Source organism: Mesoplodon mirus (assembly GCF_964341445.2).
Source record: "Mesoplodon mirus genome assembly, chromosome: 11".
Taxonomy (NCBI): Eukaryota; Metazoa; Chordata; class Mammalia; order Artiodactyla; family Ziphiidae; genus Mesoplodon; species Mesoplodon mirus.
Window position 1 is genome coordinate 38,039,842 of NC_138987.1, and position 22,147 is coordinate 38,061,988.

The 22,147-nt window shown below is 38.3% G+C and overlaps 1 protein-coding gene across 2 annotated transcripts in view; it reads left to right on the forward strand.

Annotated features, from left to right (window-relative positions):
- The window catches only part of XPNPEP3 (X-prolyl aminopeptidase 3), a 62,030-nt gene that overhangs the window by 11,559 nt on the left and 28,324 nt on the right, over positions 1-22,147 (forward strand). For both annotated transcript variants that reach the window (XM_082636387.1, XM_082636388.1), the window contains exons 3-4: positions 9,892-10,299; positions 12,779-12,981. In XM_082636387.1, the coding sequence (XP_082492513.1) occupies positions 9,892-10,299; positions 12,779-12,981 (611 nt within the window). The remainder of the gene's footprint in view (positions 1-9,891; positions 10,300-12,778; positions 12,982-22,147) is intronic.

Genomic DNA, 22,147 nt, shown 5'->3' on the forward strand with positions numbered 1-22,147 from the left:
GGAGGCTGTGCTCCGCAACGGGAGAGGCCACAACAGTGAGGGACCCGTGTACCGCAAAAAAAAAAAAAAAAAAAAAAAATAGAGACTACAGATAAGCATGATTTTTTTTAAGAAAAATTACTCATAATCCCACCATTCAGGGATAACCACTATTGAGATTTTAGTATATGTATCTTTCTAGACTTATTTCTTATTCAGAATTGTGTGTACATGTATGCACACTCTATATACTGATCAACTATTTCCTTAAAATAAATTCTTAGTGGGAATTCCGTGGCAGTGCAGTGGTTAGGACTCAGTGCTTTCACTGCGGTGGCCTGGGTTCAATCCCTGGTCAAGGAACTAAGATCCTGCAAGGTGCGGCGCAGACAAAAAAAAAAAAATTCTTAGAGGTGAAATTACTGGGTCAACACCTTCTGAATTTTGAATTTCCCTGGATTTCTTTCGGCCATACCTACCCAAGTTTTCTGAAGCAACAGTAACTTGGAAGGTATTCAGCAGAATGACATGGGAGATAAAGGAGTTCTGTGTAGTAATAAGCTGGCTGTGCTTACTACTGCTTTAGATGGATATAAAGAGTCAGATTCACTCCCCCAAGTCCTCTTAGTGATTTTTAAAACTTATCCTTTGCTTAAAGAAATCTGAGCGTTGTAGACTATTTCTTCTTTCTATGACATTGCCATCTCTGTGTTAAGGACCATGTCTGTAGAAACAGAAAATGTCAGTTCATCCTCCTCGATCATTAATATGCCCTCCACTTATTATCACCCAGGAAGAAAAGTGATTCTATATAGGAAGGCAGGTGGCATTCTGAGCTATATACTATTATGAACCATGAATCTACTTTTTATAGTATCTGTATAAGAAAGACACCTGACATTGCAAGGTGTTCAGCTCCATAAACAGCTCCCTTCCAGGGAATAGGAAGAATTAGTGCCTAATAAAGCATTATTTCCAAAAACCTATATTTCTAACATTTTTATGTTCCTAAGCAGAATTAATTTTGGAATATGTGATATAGTTTGGAGCTTAAGAAAGGGCTATGCAAAGAGTTAGGCTTGTCAAAATGACTTGTCTGACCTATCCAGAACCACTTCTTGGTTTTCTTTCAACTACAGCAGTGAATAGATTCATTGGGAAATAATCAAATTGTGTGGGGCACAATTTGAGGGAATGCTTTTACCATATGCTTTTTTGTCCCTTATCATCAAAACAATGGCTGAGACTGTATAGTTATTGTCAAGTATAATATTTAAAATGATGAAAAGATTGTTTCTAGAGTGGGTTATAGATAATAATTCCCAAATCTTCTTCCCTTAAAAGTTTCAAAATCAGTTAGGTATCCATCTTTAGTTTAGTGATAGTTTAGTTGTAGTTCTGCCTTAAGCAAGGGGTGTATTTTTTTGGTTTGTTTTAAGTTTTGTTAAATATGGTTGACTTTAATAACATCTAAAAGATAAAGATTTATTTTGATGGGGTGAGATTTTTATACTATTTAAAAGATTAAAATATATGTCCAAGAAATGACAGAAATTGAAAGTGGTTTGAATCTGCCTAGACCATTGGGTGAGCTTTTTCAAAATATACGTACAAGCCAGGATCCCATAGACTTGCTGAATCAGAATGTCAAGGGAAGGGCTTAGACTGTGAGCTTTGAAGAGGTCCCTGGGTGTTTCTGATGCACACCGCTGGCCTAATGGGTACTCACTCACTCCGCTTGGGTGCATGAGATGCCTACCAACTTAGGAAGGCAAGCTAGATCTTTAGCCACAGACCATGTGTTGAAGCAGAGTGTGCCCTCCCCATTCCTCTCTGGTGTTCTCATCCCCAAACACTAAGTTCTTAAATCACCACCATCAAACATTTACTGAATGATGACTTCACATTTATCTGGCCATTTCAAAACACATTTTATAGATTTCACCTGATAAGCAGAGTAGTAATCTAAAGTTTTGTATTCTAGAGTTTTTAAATTTAGGCCTACTTTTTCCATAGATATTTCACTGTGAAGTCGACCTGTTTTTATGAAGTAATGTATTTTCTTTTCTCACTTGCTTTGTACCTATGGAATTTAAAAAATAGTATATATTCATATTGATTATACAATTTCCTCTCATCTTCTGAATTAGATTTTAATGCAGAGTAAAGACTGGAGTCTTTACATATATAAGTTTATAGGTGAATAAATGTATATTTAACCCATATGTATGATACATGTTGACTACTTATTTCAAGGTACCATTATACTGATAACTAGCTTATAGAAATGCCATAAATTGCCATCCAGTGCAGAGTTATAGAATATTTCTCTTTTTATTACTGAGAGAAGAAAGAAAATTTTGAAATGTAATAATTTTCATGTGGTTTAAATACTGGCACATTAAAAATATATGACTTGTCTGTTTCTCACTTTAACCTTTGTGCATATTTCTCATTCATATCAAGAAATTCTCTGAGGTAAAGATTAGCAAGAATCTACCCCAGGAAAGAATCAGGAATCTTCTAAAAAACTGAATAATAAAAAGCTCCTGAATCACTTGAAACTCATTCTTGTCATTGTGTGAGAAAACCAGATAATTCAGGGCTTTATAATTACTTTGATAGGGATAATGGTCATCCCTATACATTTTACTCTTTCAAGATCCTACCTGTCTTTGTATGACCAGGATGACAACCTCTTCAAGTGTAAATTATTTATTGTGGTAATAATTATAACTAATATTTATATAGTGCTAACTGTTCTAAGTATTTCATTAACTTATTAAATCCTCCTGACAACTTTGTGAAGTGGGTGCTATTATTATCTCCACTTTACAGATGAAGACACAGGCACAGAACAGTTTGGTAGCTCTCCCCAAGTCACTCAGTAGGTTGTTAAGCCAGAATTCCAACTCAACAAAATTCTGAGTCCACACTTAACCACAAAACAGCACATAACACCCATGCCAAAGAATACTATATGGGAATTTTTTTTAAGTCTTTTTTTTGGTATAATATTTTTGGTAAGAAGAAATTCAAGTGAGAGAAGTCTTGAAGGTGTAAAAGTTATTTCAGCTTTAGAGAGTGGTATAGTCATCCCTTGGTATCCTTAGGGGATTGGTTCCAGGACCCTCTCAGATGCCAAAATCTGCGGATGCTTAAGTCCCTTACATAAAATGGCATAGTATATGACTGCAATCCATGCACATCCTCCCATATACTATAAACCATCTCTAGATTACTTATAATACCTAATACAATGTAAATGCTATGTAAATAGTTGCTCATGCACAGCAAATTGAAGTTTTGCTTTTTGCGACTTTCTGGAATTTTTTTTCCAAATATTTTTGATCTGTGGTTGGTTGAATCCCCAGATGCAGAACCTATGGATATGGAGGGCCAGCTGTACTTTTTTTTTTTTAATGTGGTAAAATTTACATTAGGTGAATTGCACAGATCTTAAATATGCAATTCAGTGAGTTTTGACAAAGGTACACCAATGTAACCCATACCCCATTCAAGATATAGAGCATTTCCATCACCCCAGAAAGTCCCCTCATACCCTTCTAGTCAGTCCCCACCTCCATCCTTAACCACTGCTCTAGTTTCTATCAACATGATTGTTTTGCCTGTTCTTGAGTTTCATGTAAGTGGAATCATACAGTATGAACCCTTTCTGGCTGGCTTGTTTTGCTCAGTATATGCAAATAAAATCCATTGAGAGTATTTTTAAATTACTTATTTGATCATTTCATTTTTTTCAGAGAGGTCTGTGTTTTACTTTATAAAGGAAATGTTTATCAGCTTTTTCTTTACCCCCATTTTCCAACTACATAGTAATAGATCATTTTATGCACTACTTCCTTATATACAATAAAAACTACCTAATATTAAACAGAATTCAAGGACACTGCTTCAGGCCACATTAAAATCCTAACCTAGTTAGTTTCAGGAAATAATTAAAATACATACCTAGATTGTAGCAAAGACTTGCATCTTTCCATCCATTTTCAGTCTTCATAAAACTTTTCCTTTCTGGGTTTTCTGCCTGGCTGATAAAATATGAAGCACATTTTTCTTATTCTCTTGAGAGGCCCAATCCTAGATGTCCTGGAAGAGCTTTTCTTCTTGGCTGCACAGTCTCAGGATTGATTGTGAGACTTTGCTATTTACAGAGTCCAGATTGTGACATCTAGGCATTTGATTGATTAAATAACTTGTTAGAGTAGCCCTTCTATCCTTAATTGACTCCACATGATAAAATACTGACTTTGCTTCTCAATACTTTACAATTTGACAAAGTTACCAGAATGTCTATTCAGATACAGTTTTATCTGAAGAAAGTCAGGCTAGATTGACTATAATGGTTAGTTCTATGATCAAAGGCCATAACAACTGCCAGGTTTACCTCTAGGGTTGAAGTTCATTACTTTATCACATTTTTTTTCTCTCCTTCAGTTGATAAGGTGTGTTCTTCCTTTGATAATTTTTCTGTTGTGACAAAGAGTTCTTTGAAATTTCAGAAGTTTGGAAGCATATAGTTAATGGTCACTCTGTAGTGTTTACAATTACTAAGCTTGGGAAAATGTAGTCAGTGTTTTAAATAAATATTTCTCATATAGTCATTTGTATGAAATTAGATTCAGCAACGAGGAATGCTTTGAAGGGCGAAAAAGATGGTTTTGCAATCCTGCTTTGATTTTTAAATAATTTCATCTTTTTTTCAGAAGTTACTTCCTAATATACATATATGTATATTCTGTTATTAATGAAAATGAGAGATAACACATTGATTAATTAAGATCATTAATATTGTGAATTTTCTTCTTATTTCCAAAGTTTTTTTAAAAACACAATGAATTGATTTTTTAAGTTTAGTTTTATTACATGGACCATAGCTGGGAAATGACCAAAAGCAAAGCACAGGATAGGGACCAAGTAAAATGACAAAAAGGAAAAGTTGGATAATCCACCAGTTATAACCAGCCTCTGCTTTTAGAAAAGAGTATTTGCTACTTGGGTAAATTAGGAAATTTCCAATATTGAGTAACAGTGGCAGACTTAACATGCATAATTATCAGGGAGATAAATAGTTAAGCTGTTCTTGGGCTCTGGTACAAAGTTCAATATTCTGCCCTAGAGCCCTAGGGGACTCTTAGCCAACTCAATCCTCAGAGAAAGAAATGTGATGTGAGGTTTTCTAGGGCCAACTCTGTTGCTTTGCCTGGCCTATAAGGCCCTCTCTTATTTATCTCTTTTGTTTCTTACCAATTTCGTTAATAAAAATGTAAATTTTTCTATTGTAGGTAAATAAAAGTTAAATAAAAAATTATTAATGGGATACAACTACAGAATTTTCTGGAGAGATAAACTATGCATAGGTAAAACAACTAGACAGTTCCAAAGTAATCATAAACAGCTGAGTTGCATGTACTGAACATGAGTACTAAGAAAACTCGAAGGACTTTGATCCACTAATTTCTCTCCTGGGACTATCCCACAGAAATAAAAGCAACAGTACATAGGGCATTTAAAAGTACCCTATGTATATAAGTACAAAGATGTTCATTATTGCAGCAAAAAGCTGAAAATAATATGAATGCCCACCAGTATGGAAATGGATCAGGAAGTTATGGTACATTCCCCCAAGAAATAATATGGAGACATCAAGCAGAGTGAGTTGAAGCTATGCTAAATGAGTTGGTGGGAGGGGCTTCTATGAGGTATTGTTGTGTTAGAAAGGCAACATAAACACAAGACTGTGTGGTATCCCATTTTTGTAAAACACTAGTGACTCAAAAAACCCTAAATGCAGGTATATGTGTATGTGATTATATGAGTATTGAGAAAAATAGGAAAGGATACATACTAAATTACAAATATGGGGGTGGTTCTAATGTGGGTAGAAGGAGGGAAGGGGAGTGAGGTCTCAAACAATGAAGAAATGGGGGAAAAGTGTTTAACTATTGAAAGAGTATGGTATGATTACATTTATACACAACTATAAGATGTATATATGAAAATGAAATAGTTGACTTTAAAAAAAATGTAATTCAAAGGAACAAATCAACATGATCTGGGCTAATCAAGAAAGCCTTTTGAATCAGAAGGGTCTAAAAACAAACATATATTGAGCTCCAAGTCTTGAGTGGAATTGCTTTGAAGGGAGAAGAAATTTTAGAAAGGGGACACATTGTAAGCAAGGTAGCAGGTTGGATTTATGTAAGATATAGAAGGAATTAACTTCAGAATAATTGGGGGAATGATAAGAAAAAAGTTGGCCAAGTCACCAAAGACCATATCTTGTGTGATTTCATTTATATGAAATCTGTACTATAGACAAACCCAGAGAGGCAGAAAATAGATGAGTGGTTGTCAAGGGCTGGATTGGATTCGGAGGAAACAGGGAGTGACTGTTGATTGGCATGGGATTTCTTTTTGGAGTGATGAAATATTCTAAAATTGTTTAGGGTAATGGTTGCACAAATCTGTGAATATACCAAAAATTATTGAATTGTACACTTGTAAGTGGGCGAATTGTATGGTATGAAAATATCTCAGTAAAGCTGTTACCAAAAAAAGTTGGCCAGATAAGTTGAAGTCACCTGGTAGAGAACATTAAAATGTTACATTTAAATTAAACGTTAAAGTGGCTTAAGAGTATGAATTTGATCTGACAGACGATAAAGAACCATTGTAGGTTATGAGTATGGAGTGGACTGTCCATGGTTTCCCTTTTTTAACCTCTTTTTCTCTTTATTTGGGACTTTAATTATAAGAGTATATACTCATTGAAACAGAATTCAAATAATATAATAAATCATGTTAAATAGAAAATTTCAGTTTGTCACTCTCCATAGGTTACCACTATAAAAATGCTGATTCTTTTCTAAATTCTTTTTTCTCTGTCCGTTTTTTTTAAACATAATGAAAACATATTGTCCATCTTCTTATTTAACTTTCTTACACAGCAGTGTTTCATGGCTATCTTCCCATACTTGCATGTGGAGACTGGCTACCACAGGGAATAATAATAGTTCCCCACATCATAGAGTCATTGTAAAGATAAAATAAGTTGATACATGTAAATAATTAGAATAGTACAGACACGTAGTAAGCGTTCAGTAAGCATTAGATGTTGTTTTACTATTATTATTGTTAAGTGTAGGCTTAGGGATACAGCTTTTGTGAATAATTGTTTTAGTAGTTCTTTTGTTTGGGAACCTAAAGTGAAAGCAGGCATAATTTCCATTTCAGAAGTGAAGCGTTCACCCAGTCATCACTGGGCTAGCAGCCGGGCAGTCTGTTAGGTACTAGTATTAAAAACTAGGGACTTCCCTGGTGGCTCAGTGGTTGAGAGTCTGCCTGCCAAGGCAGGGGACACGGGTTCGAGCCCTGGTCCGGGAGGATCCCACATGCCGCGGAGCAAGCCCATGCGCCACAACTACTGAGCCTGTGCTCTGGAGCCTGTGAGCCACAGCTGCTGAGCCTCCATGCCACGGCTGCTGAGCCTGCGCGCCTGGAGCCTGTACTCTGCAGCAGAAGAGGCCACCGTGATGAGAAGCCCACGCACCGCAGGGAAGATTGGCCTCCGCTCTCCGCAACTAGAGAGGGCCTGCACGCAGCAGTGAAGACCCAGTGCAGCCAAAAATAAATAAGTAAATTAAAAAAAAAAGAACTAACACATATTACAATAGCCAGAACATGGAAGCAACCTAGTTGTCCATTAATAGATGAATGGATAAAGAAGATGTGGCACATATACACAATGGAATATTACTCAGCCATAAAAAGAAATGAAATTGAGTTATTTGCAGTGAGGTGGATGGACCTAGAGACTGTCATACAGAGTGAAGTAAGTCAGAAAGAGAAAAACAAATACCGTATGCTAACACATATATATGGAATCTAAAAAAAAAAAAGGCTCTGAAGGACCTAGGGGCAGGACAGGAATAAAGACACAGACGTAGAGAATGGACTTGAGGACACAGAGAGGGGGAAGGGTATGCTGGGACGAAGTGAGAGAGTAGCATTGACATATATACACTACCAAGTATAAAATAGATAGCCAGTGGGAAGCAGCTGCATAGCTCAGGGAGATCAGCTCGGTGCTTTGTGTCCCCCAGAGGGGTGGGATAGGGAGGGTGGGAGGGAGATGCAAGAGGGAGGGGATATGGGGATATATGTATACATATAGCTGATTCACTTTGTTACACAGCAGCAACTAACACAACATTATAAAGCAATTATACTCCAATAAAGATGTTAAAAAATAAATAAAAAATAAAAGGAGAAAAAGCTAAAAAAAGAACTAACACATAACACTTCATAACAAAGTTTCTTCATATATATATATATATATATATATATATATATATATATATTTGTTTATTTATTTATTTATTTTTGGCTGCATCGGGTCTTAGTTGTGGCACACAGGATCTTTTTTGCGGCATGCAGGCTTCTCTCTAGTTGTGGTGCGAGGGCTTCTCTCTAGTGTGGCGTGCGGGCTTCAGAGCACATGGGCTCTGTAGTTGTGGTGCATGGACTCAGTAGTTGCAGCTTGTGGGCTTAGTTGCCCCGCAGCATGTGGGATCTTAGTTCCCCAACCAGGGATCGAACCCACATCCCCTGCATTGGAAGGCAGATTCTTAACCACTGGACCACCAGGGAGGTCCCACAGGGGTTCTTAATATGGGTTTTTTGCGTGCGCTTACAGGAATCTGAGACTCTTGAAATTGTATGTCAAAAGTTTGTATTTGGGCTTCCCTGGTGGCGGAGTGGTTAAGAATCCACCTGCCAATGCAGGGGCCACTGGTTCAAGCCCTGGTCCGGGAAGATCCTACTTGCTGTGGAGCAACTAAGCCCGCGTATCGCAACTACTGAGACCCGCGTGCCTGGAGCCCATGCTCCTCAACAAGAGAAGCCACCACAATGAGAAGCCCGTGCACCGCAACGAAGAGTTGCCCTGCTGCTCACCACAACTAGAGAAAAGCCCACGTGCAGCAACGAAGACCCAACGCAGCCAAAAATAAAATAAATTAAATAAATTAAAAAAAATGTTTGTATGTGCCTACATGCCGTTTAGTAAACAGAATACATCCATAGCTTTCAAAAGATTTTCTAGGATGTCTTCAAATCCTTAAGAACCACATGCTTTATCAAATTTGATTCTCATGACAGCCCCAAGACGTGGATAATATTACTAGAGTTCTGAAGGATACGAAGATGGTTCTGACCATCAAAGAGGTTATGTATACCCAGCTCACTGTTAATACAAGGTAGACAGTGAAAAGCCCTGTTAGAAAGATATTATTATGCCTTGGAAATTCAGAAGGAGAAATTTATTCTAGCTCTTGAAATTGGGGAAAGCTTTTTGGCCTTAAACTCTAAAAATACTATAGCTCATTTGACAATTATCAAATGCCTACTATATTCCAGTTGTTATTCTAGGCCCTGGGACTATAACGTTGAACAAACAAAAAATCTATGTCTTCGAGGAGCTTACATTTTTTGGGGGAAGTGTTACACAGAAAATGTGGTCCTTCTCACCTTGTATATTGAAACTTCACAGCAACTTGGATTATTTGCCTAACAATGCCTTCCATATAATAATGTTTAGTAAATATTTGATTGAATGAGTAAAAGAATGAACCAAAGAGCTGGAAAAGATCTTAAGGTGTCATGATCCCAGTTTTCAGGCAGGACCACATGCAATTATCATTTCTTCCAAATTTTTGCAATGGAATAGAAATTTGAAACCTGGGTTATCTCCTTAATTTGCCATGTGCTATGAGGAGATTGGGCATAAATTGAAGAAATGAACTTGGGTGTCTCCATCTAATATTGAACTATCTTAAGTACTTTGGCACTATAGAAATGCAAAGCATCACTGTTATTTGTCATTTCTAGGGGAGGTGACGCCAGGACTATCCCAGGTGGAATATGCACTTCGCAGACACAAACTGTTATCTCTGATCCACAAGGAAGCACAAGGGCAGAGTGGTACAGACCACACAGTGGTACTGCTGTCCAACCCTACATACTATATGAGCAATGATATCCCCTATACTTTCCACCAAGACAACAATTTCCTGTACCTGTGTGGATTCCAAGAGCCTGATAGCATTCTGGTCCTTCAGAGCCTCCCCGGCAAGCAGTTACCAGCACACAAGGCCATACTTTTTGTGCCTCAGAGAGATCCCAGTCGAGAACTTTGGGATGGCCCCCGATCTGGTACTGATGGAGCAATAGCTCTAACTGGAGTGGATGAAGCCTATACGCTGGAAGAATTTCAACATCTTGTACCAAAACTGAAAGGTAACAAATGGGAGCAGAAGTCAAATCACAGGCCAGATTGGGACTAAGACCTTCCTTGCCTGTTTAGACAAAGTTCTTCATTTCCTAAAATAATTATCATAGCAGCATTGCCCTGGGCAACATGAAAAGAATATGAATCTTGGGCTTCCCTGGTGGCATAGTGGTTGAGAGTCCACCTGCCGATGCAGGGGACACAGGTTCGTGCCCTGGTCCGGGAAGATCCCACATGCCACGGAGCGGCTGGGCCCGTGAGCCTTGGCCGCTGAGCCTGCGCGTCCAGAGCCTGTGCTCCACAACGGGAGAGGCCACAACAGTGAGAGGCCCACGTACCGCAAAAAAAAAAAAAAAAAAAAAAAAGAATATAAATCTTTTCCACAAGACTTTAAAGATTTCATTTGCTAAATCTTCATTGGATTATTCATTCACAGAGACTTTTAACTGTTCTAGTTTAAAATCCCAGACAGAGGATTTTAAAGTGGAGGATGAGCATGGGCTGCTTTTCAAGATTACTGACCAGTCTATTGACCTTTGATTACTACTTATCTTACTGCTTTTGCCAATTTTTCCAAAAAAGGGCAGTATTCTCAAAGAATGATTCATTCATCACCAGCATCAGAATCACCTGGTGATGCATTATAAAATTACAAATGCATAATAGATACTGGAAATGTAAAATCTGCAGCCCCCACTCCATACCTACTAAATCAGTATCTGCATTTTAACAAGATTCTCAGGCGGTTCGTGTACACGGTTGAATTCATGCCCCTTGAAATAGTCACTTTCTCTACTCTTATTCTAGTGAAATTATGATCACTCAGAATGTTTTGGGATTCCTTTTCTGGAACTTTTCAGAATGTACACTGCATTATAAACTATCCTTAGTGATTCTTACAAATCTACAGCTCTAGTAAGCATTTTATTTTTTGAAGTGTCCAAAAGTTACTTAGAGCCGAATTTGATAAATAAGATAGATGATCAAGTTGGAAAATACTTGATTTTAGACAAAATAATGTATGATCGTAAAATTTTAGTCTGATATTCTTGTAAGGTTTATAAACATTTCTGAAGTCAGTCTCTAAAAGAGAATTTCAAAATTGTTTCCAGTGATCATAGATTGAAAGTTTAAAAACCTAAAAAGGTTGGTCTGTGATTTTATAAGCTGACAGCAGGTGGTCATGGTTGTTTTACTTTTTAAAAATTACAACAATTAAATTTCTATTGAAAATAAAATTAGAGTTTTACATGTAATCTACATTTAAAATCACTTTTATTTTAAAGTGAAAATATTTTGGAGATTGTACCACTAATACATATCCGATCAAAATTTTTAGGATTTTTTCCCTCTTCGGTCCCAAAGCCCATTGTATGAAACATACAAACAAACCTTCAGACTTAGATTGTCGTGACTACTACTCACAGGTTTCTTTTTTATTATTACTATTATTTATTTATTTATTTATTTTTGACTGTGTTGGGTCTTTGTTGCTGCGCACGGGCTTTCTTTAGTTGCGTCAAGTGGAGGCTACTCTTCGTTGCGGTGCGTGGGCTTCTCATTTTGGTGGCTTCTCTTGTTGTGGAGCACGGGCTGTAGGTACGTGGGCTCCAGTAGTTGTGGCACGTGGGCTCAGTAGTTGTGGCTCAACGGGCTCTAGAGCGCAGGCTCAGTAGTTGTGGCGCACGGGCTTAGTTGCTTCGTGGCATGTGAGATCTTCCCGGACCAGGGCTCAAACCTGTGTCCCCTGCATTGGCAGGTGGATTCTTAACCACTGCACCACCAGGGAAGCCCCTACTCATAGGTTTCTGTCAGAAAAAAAAAGAAAGGAACAAATAGAGACCTGATGTAAGTGGAAAAAATTTTCATAATGAGCCTCATCTTATATCTCAGGCAAAAATTGACCATTTCCTTGGATCTCTATAGTGAAATGGTGAACTGTGGTTGTCTGTAATGAGAATACATGGCAGATGGAAAAGGAAGGATTTCCTGGGTAAGTGTGGATTAGCATGTATTATCAACTATGAGAGCTCCTTTCACCAATACTGAGATTGTTTGTAAGGGATGGAACACTTTTAACCATAAGGTCACGAGCTGAGTACTTTTTTCTGTCCTTTTGTGTTTAGTTATTTAATGATGCCTCTAGCTCAGTTGTGTGGAGAACAATTGTCGTAATTGTTCTTTAACAGTTAATAAATAATAAAATAAAAGCTTGCGTAAAGCTTTAGTCTCATCTGTCATCTTCATTAAAAGCACTGAAGTTTGAGGGCAGAAAAAGCTGTGTGTTCAGTCTCAGAATATCTTGCTATTTTCAGGGAATGGCCTTTCCAATGATTTACGATCCAATCCTTCAATTACTTCGGTCCTGAGAGTTTGTGTTCAACCCTTTAGAGTTCTGTACTACATATTTTATAGTTTTGACTCTTGTTCAAGTCATTATGACAGGTGGTATTTCTTGTTGCTGTTTTATTTTAAATCTGTTTTAAGCTGAGACACATACACTGTGGTATGACTGGATGAGGCCCCCTCACATTCAGCTCCACTGTGACTACATGCAGCAGCTGGCAGAGGTCAAAGCCAGGAGCAAGAACAAGGTTCGGGCTGTGCAGCAGCTGGTACAGCATCTCAGGCTGATCAAATCTCCTGCAGAAATTGAACGAATGCAGATTGCTGGGAAGCTGACATCACAGGTATGGCTCCTACTGAAAAAGTTCTTTCCAAGTTAAAAAATCTCAGCTCTTAGGGTTCAGTGGGCACCTTGAGGTTGTGTACCCAATGTAGTAATCTCATGGCACATGGACATTTAGCTTCTGCTTTGATGTTTACTGAATGTGTCTAGAGACTTGCTCAGTACCTTGCAAGGCATATCAAATATCCCTCTTGTATCTTTTACCCATGATCTTAGTTGTTTCTCCTTGCAACAACGTAAATTAATTCATTTTATTTCCTTTCCTTACCATATCTACAATAATAGCAGCAGTTAGAGTTTGTTAAAGAAGATTCGTATGACCTAAAATGACAGTGCTTACAAATCTGCAGTTTATTACAGGAGAAGGGTACAGTATAGCAACATCATTAATGTAAGAATACCTGTCACACCCAATGGCTGTCTCACAGCTAGGTCCAGAGAAGCTGGGTGCACACTCCTATTGTCCTCCCTCAGTAAGGACCAGGCAAGGTGCATTTTCTCTGTGGCTCAGGAACCACAGATGCATGTATAGAACACCTGGGAACCAGGGAGCCCCAGATAGAATCTCAGCTAGGGATTTTTGCGTTTTGGTCTCATTGGCATATTCCTGCTAGGTAACAGAGCTCTCACAGAGACCAAGTATAAACCTTTAATCTCACTGTTATCAATACTGACAGGCTGATACAAACTGTACTGACCTGAAATTTCTTGCAATACTTTGTTTTTATTGTGGTGAAATAAATAAATATATATATATATATATATATATATATATATAATAAAATAAAATTTACCATTTTAGCCATTTTGAGTGTACAGTTTGGTGTCATTAAATACTTTCACATTGTTGTACAATCACCATGACTGTACATCTCAAGAACTTTTTTGTGATTTCATGCTGAAACTCTGTGCCCAGTAGGGAGTAACTCCTCATTCCCCCTTCTTGTAGCCCCTAGTAACCACTGTTCTACTTTCTGTCTCTATGAATTTGACTACTCTAGGCAACTCATATAAGTGTAGTCATACAATATTTGTCCTTTTGTTTCTAACTTATTTCACTTATCATAATGTCTTCAGGATTCATCCATGTTGTAGCATATATTAGAATTTCCTTTCTCTTTAAGACTAAATAATATTCCATTGTATGTATATACAGTGTTTTGTTATCCATTCATCCGTTGATGGTCATCCTTAGGCTGTTGTGAATAATTCTGCTGTGAACGTTGCAGTAAAAGTATCTGGTTAAGACCTGACTTTCATTTATTTTGAATATATACCCAGAAGTGGAATTGCTGGATCAAATGTTAATTTTTTGTTTAATTTTTTGAGGAACCACCATACTGTGTTCAGTAATTCATAAGGATTCTAATTTCTCCATATCTATGACATTCTGGGTTTTGTTTTTTTTTTCTGGTACGCGGGCCTCTCACTGTTGTGGCCTCTCCCGTTGCGGAGCACAGGCTCCAGATGCGCAGGCTCAGCAGCCATGGCTCACGGGCCCAGCCACTCTGCGGCACGTGGGATCTTCCCGGACCAGGGCACGAACCCGCGTCCCCTGCATTGGCAGGCGGACTCTCAACCACTGCGCCACCAGGGAAGCCCTTTTTTTTTTTTTTTAATAATAGCAATCCTAATGGGTATGAAGGGGTATCTGTGTTTTTTAATACAGTTTTTAAAGGTTATACTCCATTTATAGTTATTACAAAATATTGGCTATATTCCCATGTTGTACAATACACCCAGTAGTTTGTACCCCCTACTCCCTGATCCCTATATTGCCCCCTTCCCTCTCTCTCCCCAATAGTAACCACTAGTTTGTTCTCTGTATCTATGAATCTGCTTCTTTTTTGTTATATTCACTAATTTGTTGTATTTATTAGATTCCACATATAAGTGATATCATACAGTATTTGTCTTTGACTTATTTCAGTTAGCATAATTAATACCTTCCAAGTCCATCCATGTTGCTGCAAATGGCAGAATTATTTCTTTTTTATGGCTGAGTTGATTGTGGTTTTGATTTGCATTTCCCTAATGGTTAGTGATATTGAGCATCTTTTCACTTGCTTATTGCCCTCACAACACTTTTAATCAGTATGTTTCATGCCATGCCTTGACCAAAGTAGTACCATGCAGAAATTTAGCAAAACAGCTCAAGCTAATTCTAGGAATTAACAGTTCACACCCCCCGACCCATTGTCAAGGCTTTTTCTAATAAAATAAATCCTTAGTTTGATAACAGTTACTTGCCTTACAATGTCATACAATGAGATAGACAATCAAAGTGCACATGCTGAATCCATTTACAATATCTACAAAATATGGGGTTGGTATAGATTTAAACAGACAGCTGAACCTTCCACTTGTACTTTCTCATGTTTTTGTACTAACCGTACAATTCTTTTGCTTCTCAGAGCTATAGCTCTCTGTTCTTTTTGGCATATATTGTCTGAATTATTAAGAATCATAATCTTTCATTAATCAGCTGTAAGTATTCATCAGACCAGTTCTGCTGCATAGGGAATAAGATCCTGAGAAGGCTTTAACTCAATCTCCCATTATATTAGATCACTATTAGTATCTACAGTGTTAATTTTACTTATGACTCCATATTATACCTTATAACAATACCACTGTAGTTACACTATAAATCAGACAAAATAGTGGTGTTATCAATTTGTCCCTCCCTACCCAATCTACCTTTTCCCATATACCATGTATTATTCCTCATAGGAGTATAAATCAGAGACCATATCTGTTTTTTCAGGATTCAGAACATCTCGAGTACATAGCCAGATTTCTTCTCTCAGGTTACATGGTTTGACAGATACTGGTGCCCAGTGAGAAGAGTCCTGCAACAGAACCCATTTATCTACCACAGGAAGCACTATAATATTTAAAGTTTGTCCAGTACTCACAAACTACACTATAGGGAAAGAATGGTTAGCCCTCATTTGAGGTGCTGAAGCTGGTAAAGAGCACCTCGACAGGTTGCATCCTCTAGTTAATATTTTCCATAGACTACAGGGCCCATAAGTCTCCCACAAGTTCATACCCTGGATTTCTGCTATGGGAATTCCTGGCCATAGGGCTTGGGATGCCTTGGACTCCATTTGAATTAAGGTATCTATTAACCTAGCTTATATTAACACGTAAGCTTGTTCCCTTCTCATTGCTGGATTGATTTGGGCATGTTGTCTTAGTGTATGCTGTAATTAAAAGATCCATTTTGTGAGCACTGTGTTATTACTTCAAGTATCTTGCCACTTTTGTCTTTACTCCTGGAATAGAATGCCTTCAAGGCACCCTATTCATGTTAGTAGGTCTTTTTCATTTGTAGGTCTTTCCTCATTAAAAGCAAATCTGCCTGGCTAGTTACTCATAGCCCAGCTCCTAATTCCTCTAAGGCTCTCATTTCAAGTGGGCCAACACCAGACATGTTGCCATTGAGTACTAACTGCTTTAGTACAATTAGGAAATAAATTTGGTACCCCCAAAATGGTAATTCCTCCAGGCCTAGATCATATGAATTGACTTTGGTCTACTCCTAAACAGACTTTGGTTTGAGTTTTCTGTAGCGCTTCCCATAACCAACCACAACAAATTCCAAAATTCTCAGGAATGTAGGCCCCCTAAGTTTTAACTTTTTCTTTGTCAGTGATCCAAGTGTCCCAAATGTCCCTCCTCCTCTTCATGCCTGTTCATCCACAAGAAAAGGGCAAATAGCTATTTTTGCACATAATGTTATTATGACAGATGGGACATGTAGTAGATGCCATTCTACTATCACATTGTGGTACCTTTTTTAAACCATCATCACAATTAATGGCTACATAATGTCCATTTAGATTATTATTAATCAGTGTTTTTCAGGTTCAGCCTGTTAAATATGCCCACAGGTTTCTTCCCATCGCAGGTCCTCTATAATAGATCTATCCTATGAAATGAGAATCAAAAAAACTAGCTACATTTATATTGTTTCATGTAGTCAAACACAGAGCTCCCATCTCTTCATCCATTTTGAGGACATATATCACTCTGGGAAGTGTGTTTGTTAGGTTGGCTATTGTCTAGCTCTCGTTTTGGCTCTTCAAAAGAGGAAGACCGCCTGCCGATGCAGGGGACATGGGTTTGTGCCCTGGTCCGGGAAGATCCCACGTGCCGCGGAGCGGCTGGGCCCGTGAGCCATGGCCGCTGAGCCTGCGTGTCCGGAGCCTGTGCTCCGCAATGGGAGAGGCCACAGCGGTGAGAGGCCCGCGTACCGCAAAAAGAAAACCAAAAACAAAAGAGGAAGAGATTTCATCAGAGCCCTTCACCCAAGAGCTTCTGAGTCAAGGCTAAGAGAAATATTATTCTCTTGCTTTAAGCATCTCTTGAGGCACCAAAATTGTTAGATTTTCCCTTTTGTGGCACTCATTTATTGGCTCCCTTTCCCTCAGCAACAACCTTGCCTTTCCATTTATCATTAATTTTAACCCATACCTTTCCCCCCTAAAGTAGAATTTTCTGGTCCAGCCACTGTGCTAGTCCATTCCCAATTATAGGGGACAGATTGGATAAATACAGGAAAATGGAACTGTACTGTTCCAAGAAAGAGAATTCTTATTAACAATTTGAGCTTCGGTAGGGGCCAGTGATCTATGTCATTGTCCAGTGCATCTGCCTGGCCTGAGTTCCTCCATGTCCACGCATTTCATGGACCTTTGTTGACATTTCAGGAGATAAAATTAGGCCATCAACTAGTTGATTCCAATCACCTTCAAACCCTGGCATAGGGTTTCTTTGGTGAGCATCAACATGGCCTACTTTGTTTTACCCTCAGAGTTTCCGTAGAGATTTATATAGAGTGGTGGCCCACATGTGGGAATCTTATTCAGTTATAATATGGCCGATTGTTAGGCCAGTTTCACGTGCATCGGAGTCAGTATTTACCCAAATGGTGAGGCTTTTATTTGTGTCCATTTCTTCTATCATGGCTAGGAATACAGCATGTAATTCAGCTCAGTGGACCAACTTGTTCTTTGATAAGGATTTTACCTTCTGCTGGACTCAATATCTGCTTTCGATACAGAATTGCCTTTAGTTCTGAACTACCATCTGTGAACCAGACGAATTGCCTGGCATCCTTGGGCAGTTGGTCAAAAGGAAGGATCTGAGGAAAAAAGGCTCATAAAGATGATGAGTCTGTCCCATGGATCCCCTGGTAACATACTCCATATAGTGCATTTCCATTTTATGATGGAACTCCTTTGGGCATTGCCCTTCTTGTTGGAATGCTTTCTGGCATGAAATAATACTGTAAATGTATATTGGAAACCATTCTACATGAATGCAAGTTGTTGTAGGTTCTTACTGGTGATTGATAATGAGGAAAATACATTAACCTGATCAATACAGGATACCAGTCTCCTTTAGCTTGTGGTATCAGTTGAATAGTGTGGAGTGTATTGGGGACAGCTGAGTCTGTGTCTACTGTTAGTGACCTGGTTCATTAGCCTTCCTTATTGGCCACTGGGCTAGTACAGTGAATTTATGGTTTTATATTTTGGTTTTTTGGCCATGAGGCATGTGGGATCTTAGTTCCCCGACCAGGGGTCGAACCCACACCCCCTGCATTGGAAGGCGAAGTCTTAACCACTGGACCGCCAGGGAAGTCCCCAGACCTTAATTTTTATTCCTTTCACAGTAGCATCCCCTTATCCCCCTGAATTAATTCTCTCATCCCTAAGGGGCTTATTTTCAGCCCTAAGCAGTACTGCACACTGTGCTCCTGTATCCAGTAGACCTAAAAGAATTTCTTCTCGACCTCCAGTCATTGACTTACACATTTGTAAAAGGTCTTGGGTCCCCTGCCAGGAATTGGGTCAAGAGACCTTGGCCTTCATATCAATCTTCTTCTTCCATTACCGCCTTAATATTGAAATCCAGTATTTTGGTATCTGATGATAGTGGCTCATTGGAATCTTTCTCTTTCTAAAATTCCTCTAAATCAGATTAATTGAGTGTATCTGCCTTGAGATTTTTATATCCTGAGGAGTTTGAGGACAGGCAGTTGCAGGTTCTCCACCTTACTGTAAAATTATCATTGTTTGGCACTCTGTCATTTTCTTCCTTTTCATAACATTTTAAATTAGCCATATAAAAAACGAATTGTTGCTCCCTTATTTTCTTTCCATTTGCTACTTTTTATTGTAAAATACACACTACCATTATAACCATTTTAAGTGTACAATTCAGTGGTATTAAGTATATTCACATTGTTTTGCAACCATTACCATTATCTATTTCCAGAACTCTTTAATCATCCCAAACAGAAACTCTGTAACCTTTAAACAGTAACTCCCGATTTCCCCTCGCCCAGCCCCGATAACCTCTAATCTACTATGAATTTGCCTATTCTAAGGAAGAATAGGCAAATATTCTTCTTATATAAGTAGAATCATGCAATATTTCCCCTTTTGTTTAATTTAGCAGAACGTCTTCAAGATTTATCTGTGTCATATATATATCAGAACTTCATTTCTTTTTGTGACTGGATAATATTCCATTGTATGTATAGCCTGTACCTGTATTTTATTTATCCATTTATCTGTTTATGAATACTTGGGTGGTTTCTACCTTTTGCCCATTGTGAATAGTGCTGCTATGAGCATTGATGTACAAGTATCTGTTTGAGTCCTTGCATTAAATTCTCTTGGATATATGCATCAGAGTGGGATTGCTGGATCATATGGTAATTCTATGTTTAACTTTTTGAGGAACCATGTGGCTTCACCATTTTACACTTCTGCCAGCAATATACGAGGGTTCCAATTTCTCTACATCCTCACCCACACTTGTTTTTAGGTTTTTTGGGGTTTTGTTTGTTTGTTTGTTTTGATAATAGCCATCCTAATGGATGTGAAATGTTATCTCATTTTGGTTTTGATTTGCATTTTCCTACTCACTCATGGTATTGGACATCTTTTTGTGTGCTTATTGGATTTTAGTATATCTTCTTTGGAGAGATGTCTGTTCAGTTCTTTTGCCCTTTTTGTAAATGGGCTGTTTGTCTTTTTGTTTTTGAGTTGTAAGAGTTCTTTACGTAGTATTCTGAATACTATGTAAAGTATCAGATATATGGCTTGCAAATATCTTCTCCCATTCTGTAGGTTGTCTTTTCACTCTCTTGATAATGCCCTTTGACACACAACAGTTTTATTTATTTATTTATTTATTTATTTATTTATTTAGGCTGTGTTGGGTCTTCGTTTCTGTGCGCGGGCTTTCTCTAGTTGTGGCAAGTGGGGGCCACTCTTCATCGCGGTGCACGGGCCTCTCACTATCGCGGCCTCTCTTGTTGCGGAGCACAGGTTCCAGACGCGCAGGCTCAGTAGTTGTGGCTCACGGGCCTAGTTGCTCCGCGGCATGTGGGATCTTCCCAGACCAGGGCTCGAACCCGTGTCCCCTGCATTAGCAGGCAGATTCTCAATGACTGCGCCACCAGGGAAGCTCCAGTTTTTAATTTTGATCAAATCCAATTTATCTAGTTTTCTTTTTTTGCTTATTTTGTTGTCATATCTAAAAATCCATTGCCAAATTCAAAGCTATAACAATTCAGCCCTATATTTTCTTCTAAGAGTTTTCTTTAGTTTTAGCTCATAAGGGTAGTTCTTTTATCCATTGTGAGTTAGTTTTTGTATGTGTTTCTTAGCAGAAACATAGAGGTGAATCTTCATGACCTTAGATTTAGTAGTGGAGTCCTAGATGTGTCACCAAAAGCACTAGCAACAACAACAAAATAGATAAATTGGGCTTCATCAAAATTAAAAACTTAAAAAAAAATTAAAACCTTTTGTGCATCAAAGAATATTATCGAGAGTGAAAAGGCAACTTTGGAATGGGAGAAAATATTTGCAAATCCTATATCCGATAAAGATCTAGTATCCAGAATATGTAAAGAACTCTTAACAACTCAACAAAAAAAAAACATAAGGGTTCAACTTCATCCCCTTGGTGTCCTCTTTCTTACTGATTTTATTTCTCTTGTAAAGTCCTAAACTCTGTATTATCTTTTTATTATCCATATGAGGAAGTTGAGATAAAAAATCTGAAACTACCTGTTTATATCCTCCTGAGATCCAACAGCAAAGTCATATATGAAGCCCCTGCTGGTGAGCATCCTTTATCACAGTGTCTGTTATAAATTTAGTAAGGGGTATTCCATAAGGGTGCTCATTTCCTTCATCATACAGCCAGTGCAATACTGCCTACATCTACAGCATTTCTGCAGCTTCAGTAGGCACCAACCATTTATAAGACAAGGGAGAAGCGGGGCAATTGCCCATCTCTGGATATGTATGGTGGACCCCTCCCTTAATGCATTCTAGTAAACTAGGGATTCCTCTGTAGCTACAGTGAGCCCTAATTCCCCTCCACTCAACAGTGTTTAAAGCCAGAGACACTGCTCCTTGATCTAAAATTCTTAGGGGGCTTCCCTGGTGGCGCAGTGGTTGAGAGTCCGCCTGCTAATGCAGGGGACACGGGTTCGTGTCCCGGTCTGGGAAGATCCCACATGCCGCGGAGCGGCTAGGCCCGTGAGCCATGGCCGCTGAGCCTGCGCGTCTGGAGCCTGTACTCTACAACGGGAGAGGCCACAACAGTGAGAGGCCCGCGTACGGCAAAAAATAAATAAATAAATAAAACAACTTAACAGAAACATAGGGTGAATCTTTATGACCTTGAATTTGGCAATGGATTTTTAGATATGAAATGAAAATAAGCAACAGAAGAAAAACAGATAAAGTGGACTTGATCAAAATTATAAACTGTTGTGTGTCAGAGGGCATTATCAAGAGAATAAAAAGACAACCTACAGAGTGGGAGAAAATAGTTTCAAGCCATAAATCTGATAATGGTCTGTATTCAGAATACTATGTAAAGAACTCTTGCAACTGAAAAACAAAAACACAAACAGCCCAATTACAAAATGGGCAAAAGAGTTGAAGAGACATCTCTCCAAAGAAGATATACAAATGAAAAGATGCTTAATATCATTAGCCACTTAGGAAATGCAAATCAAAATCTAAATGAGATACCACTTCACACCCAATAAGATAGCTTATTAAAAACTAAACGAACAAACAAAATAACAAATGTAGGCAAGGATGTGGAAAAATTGGAACCTT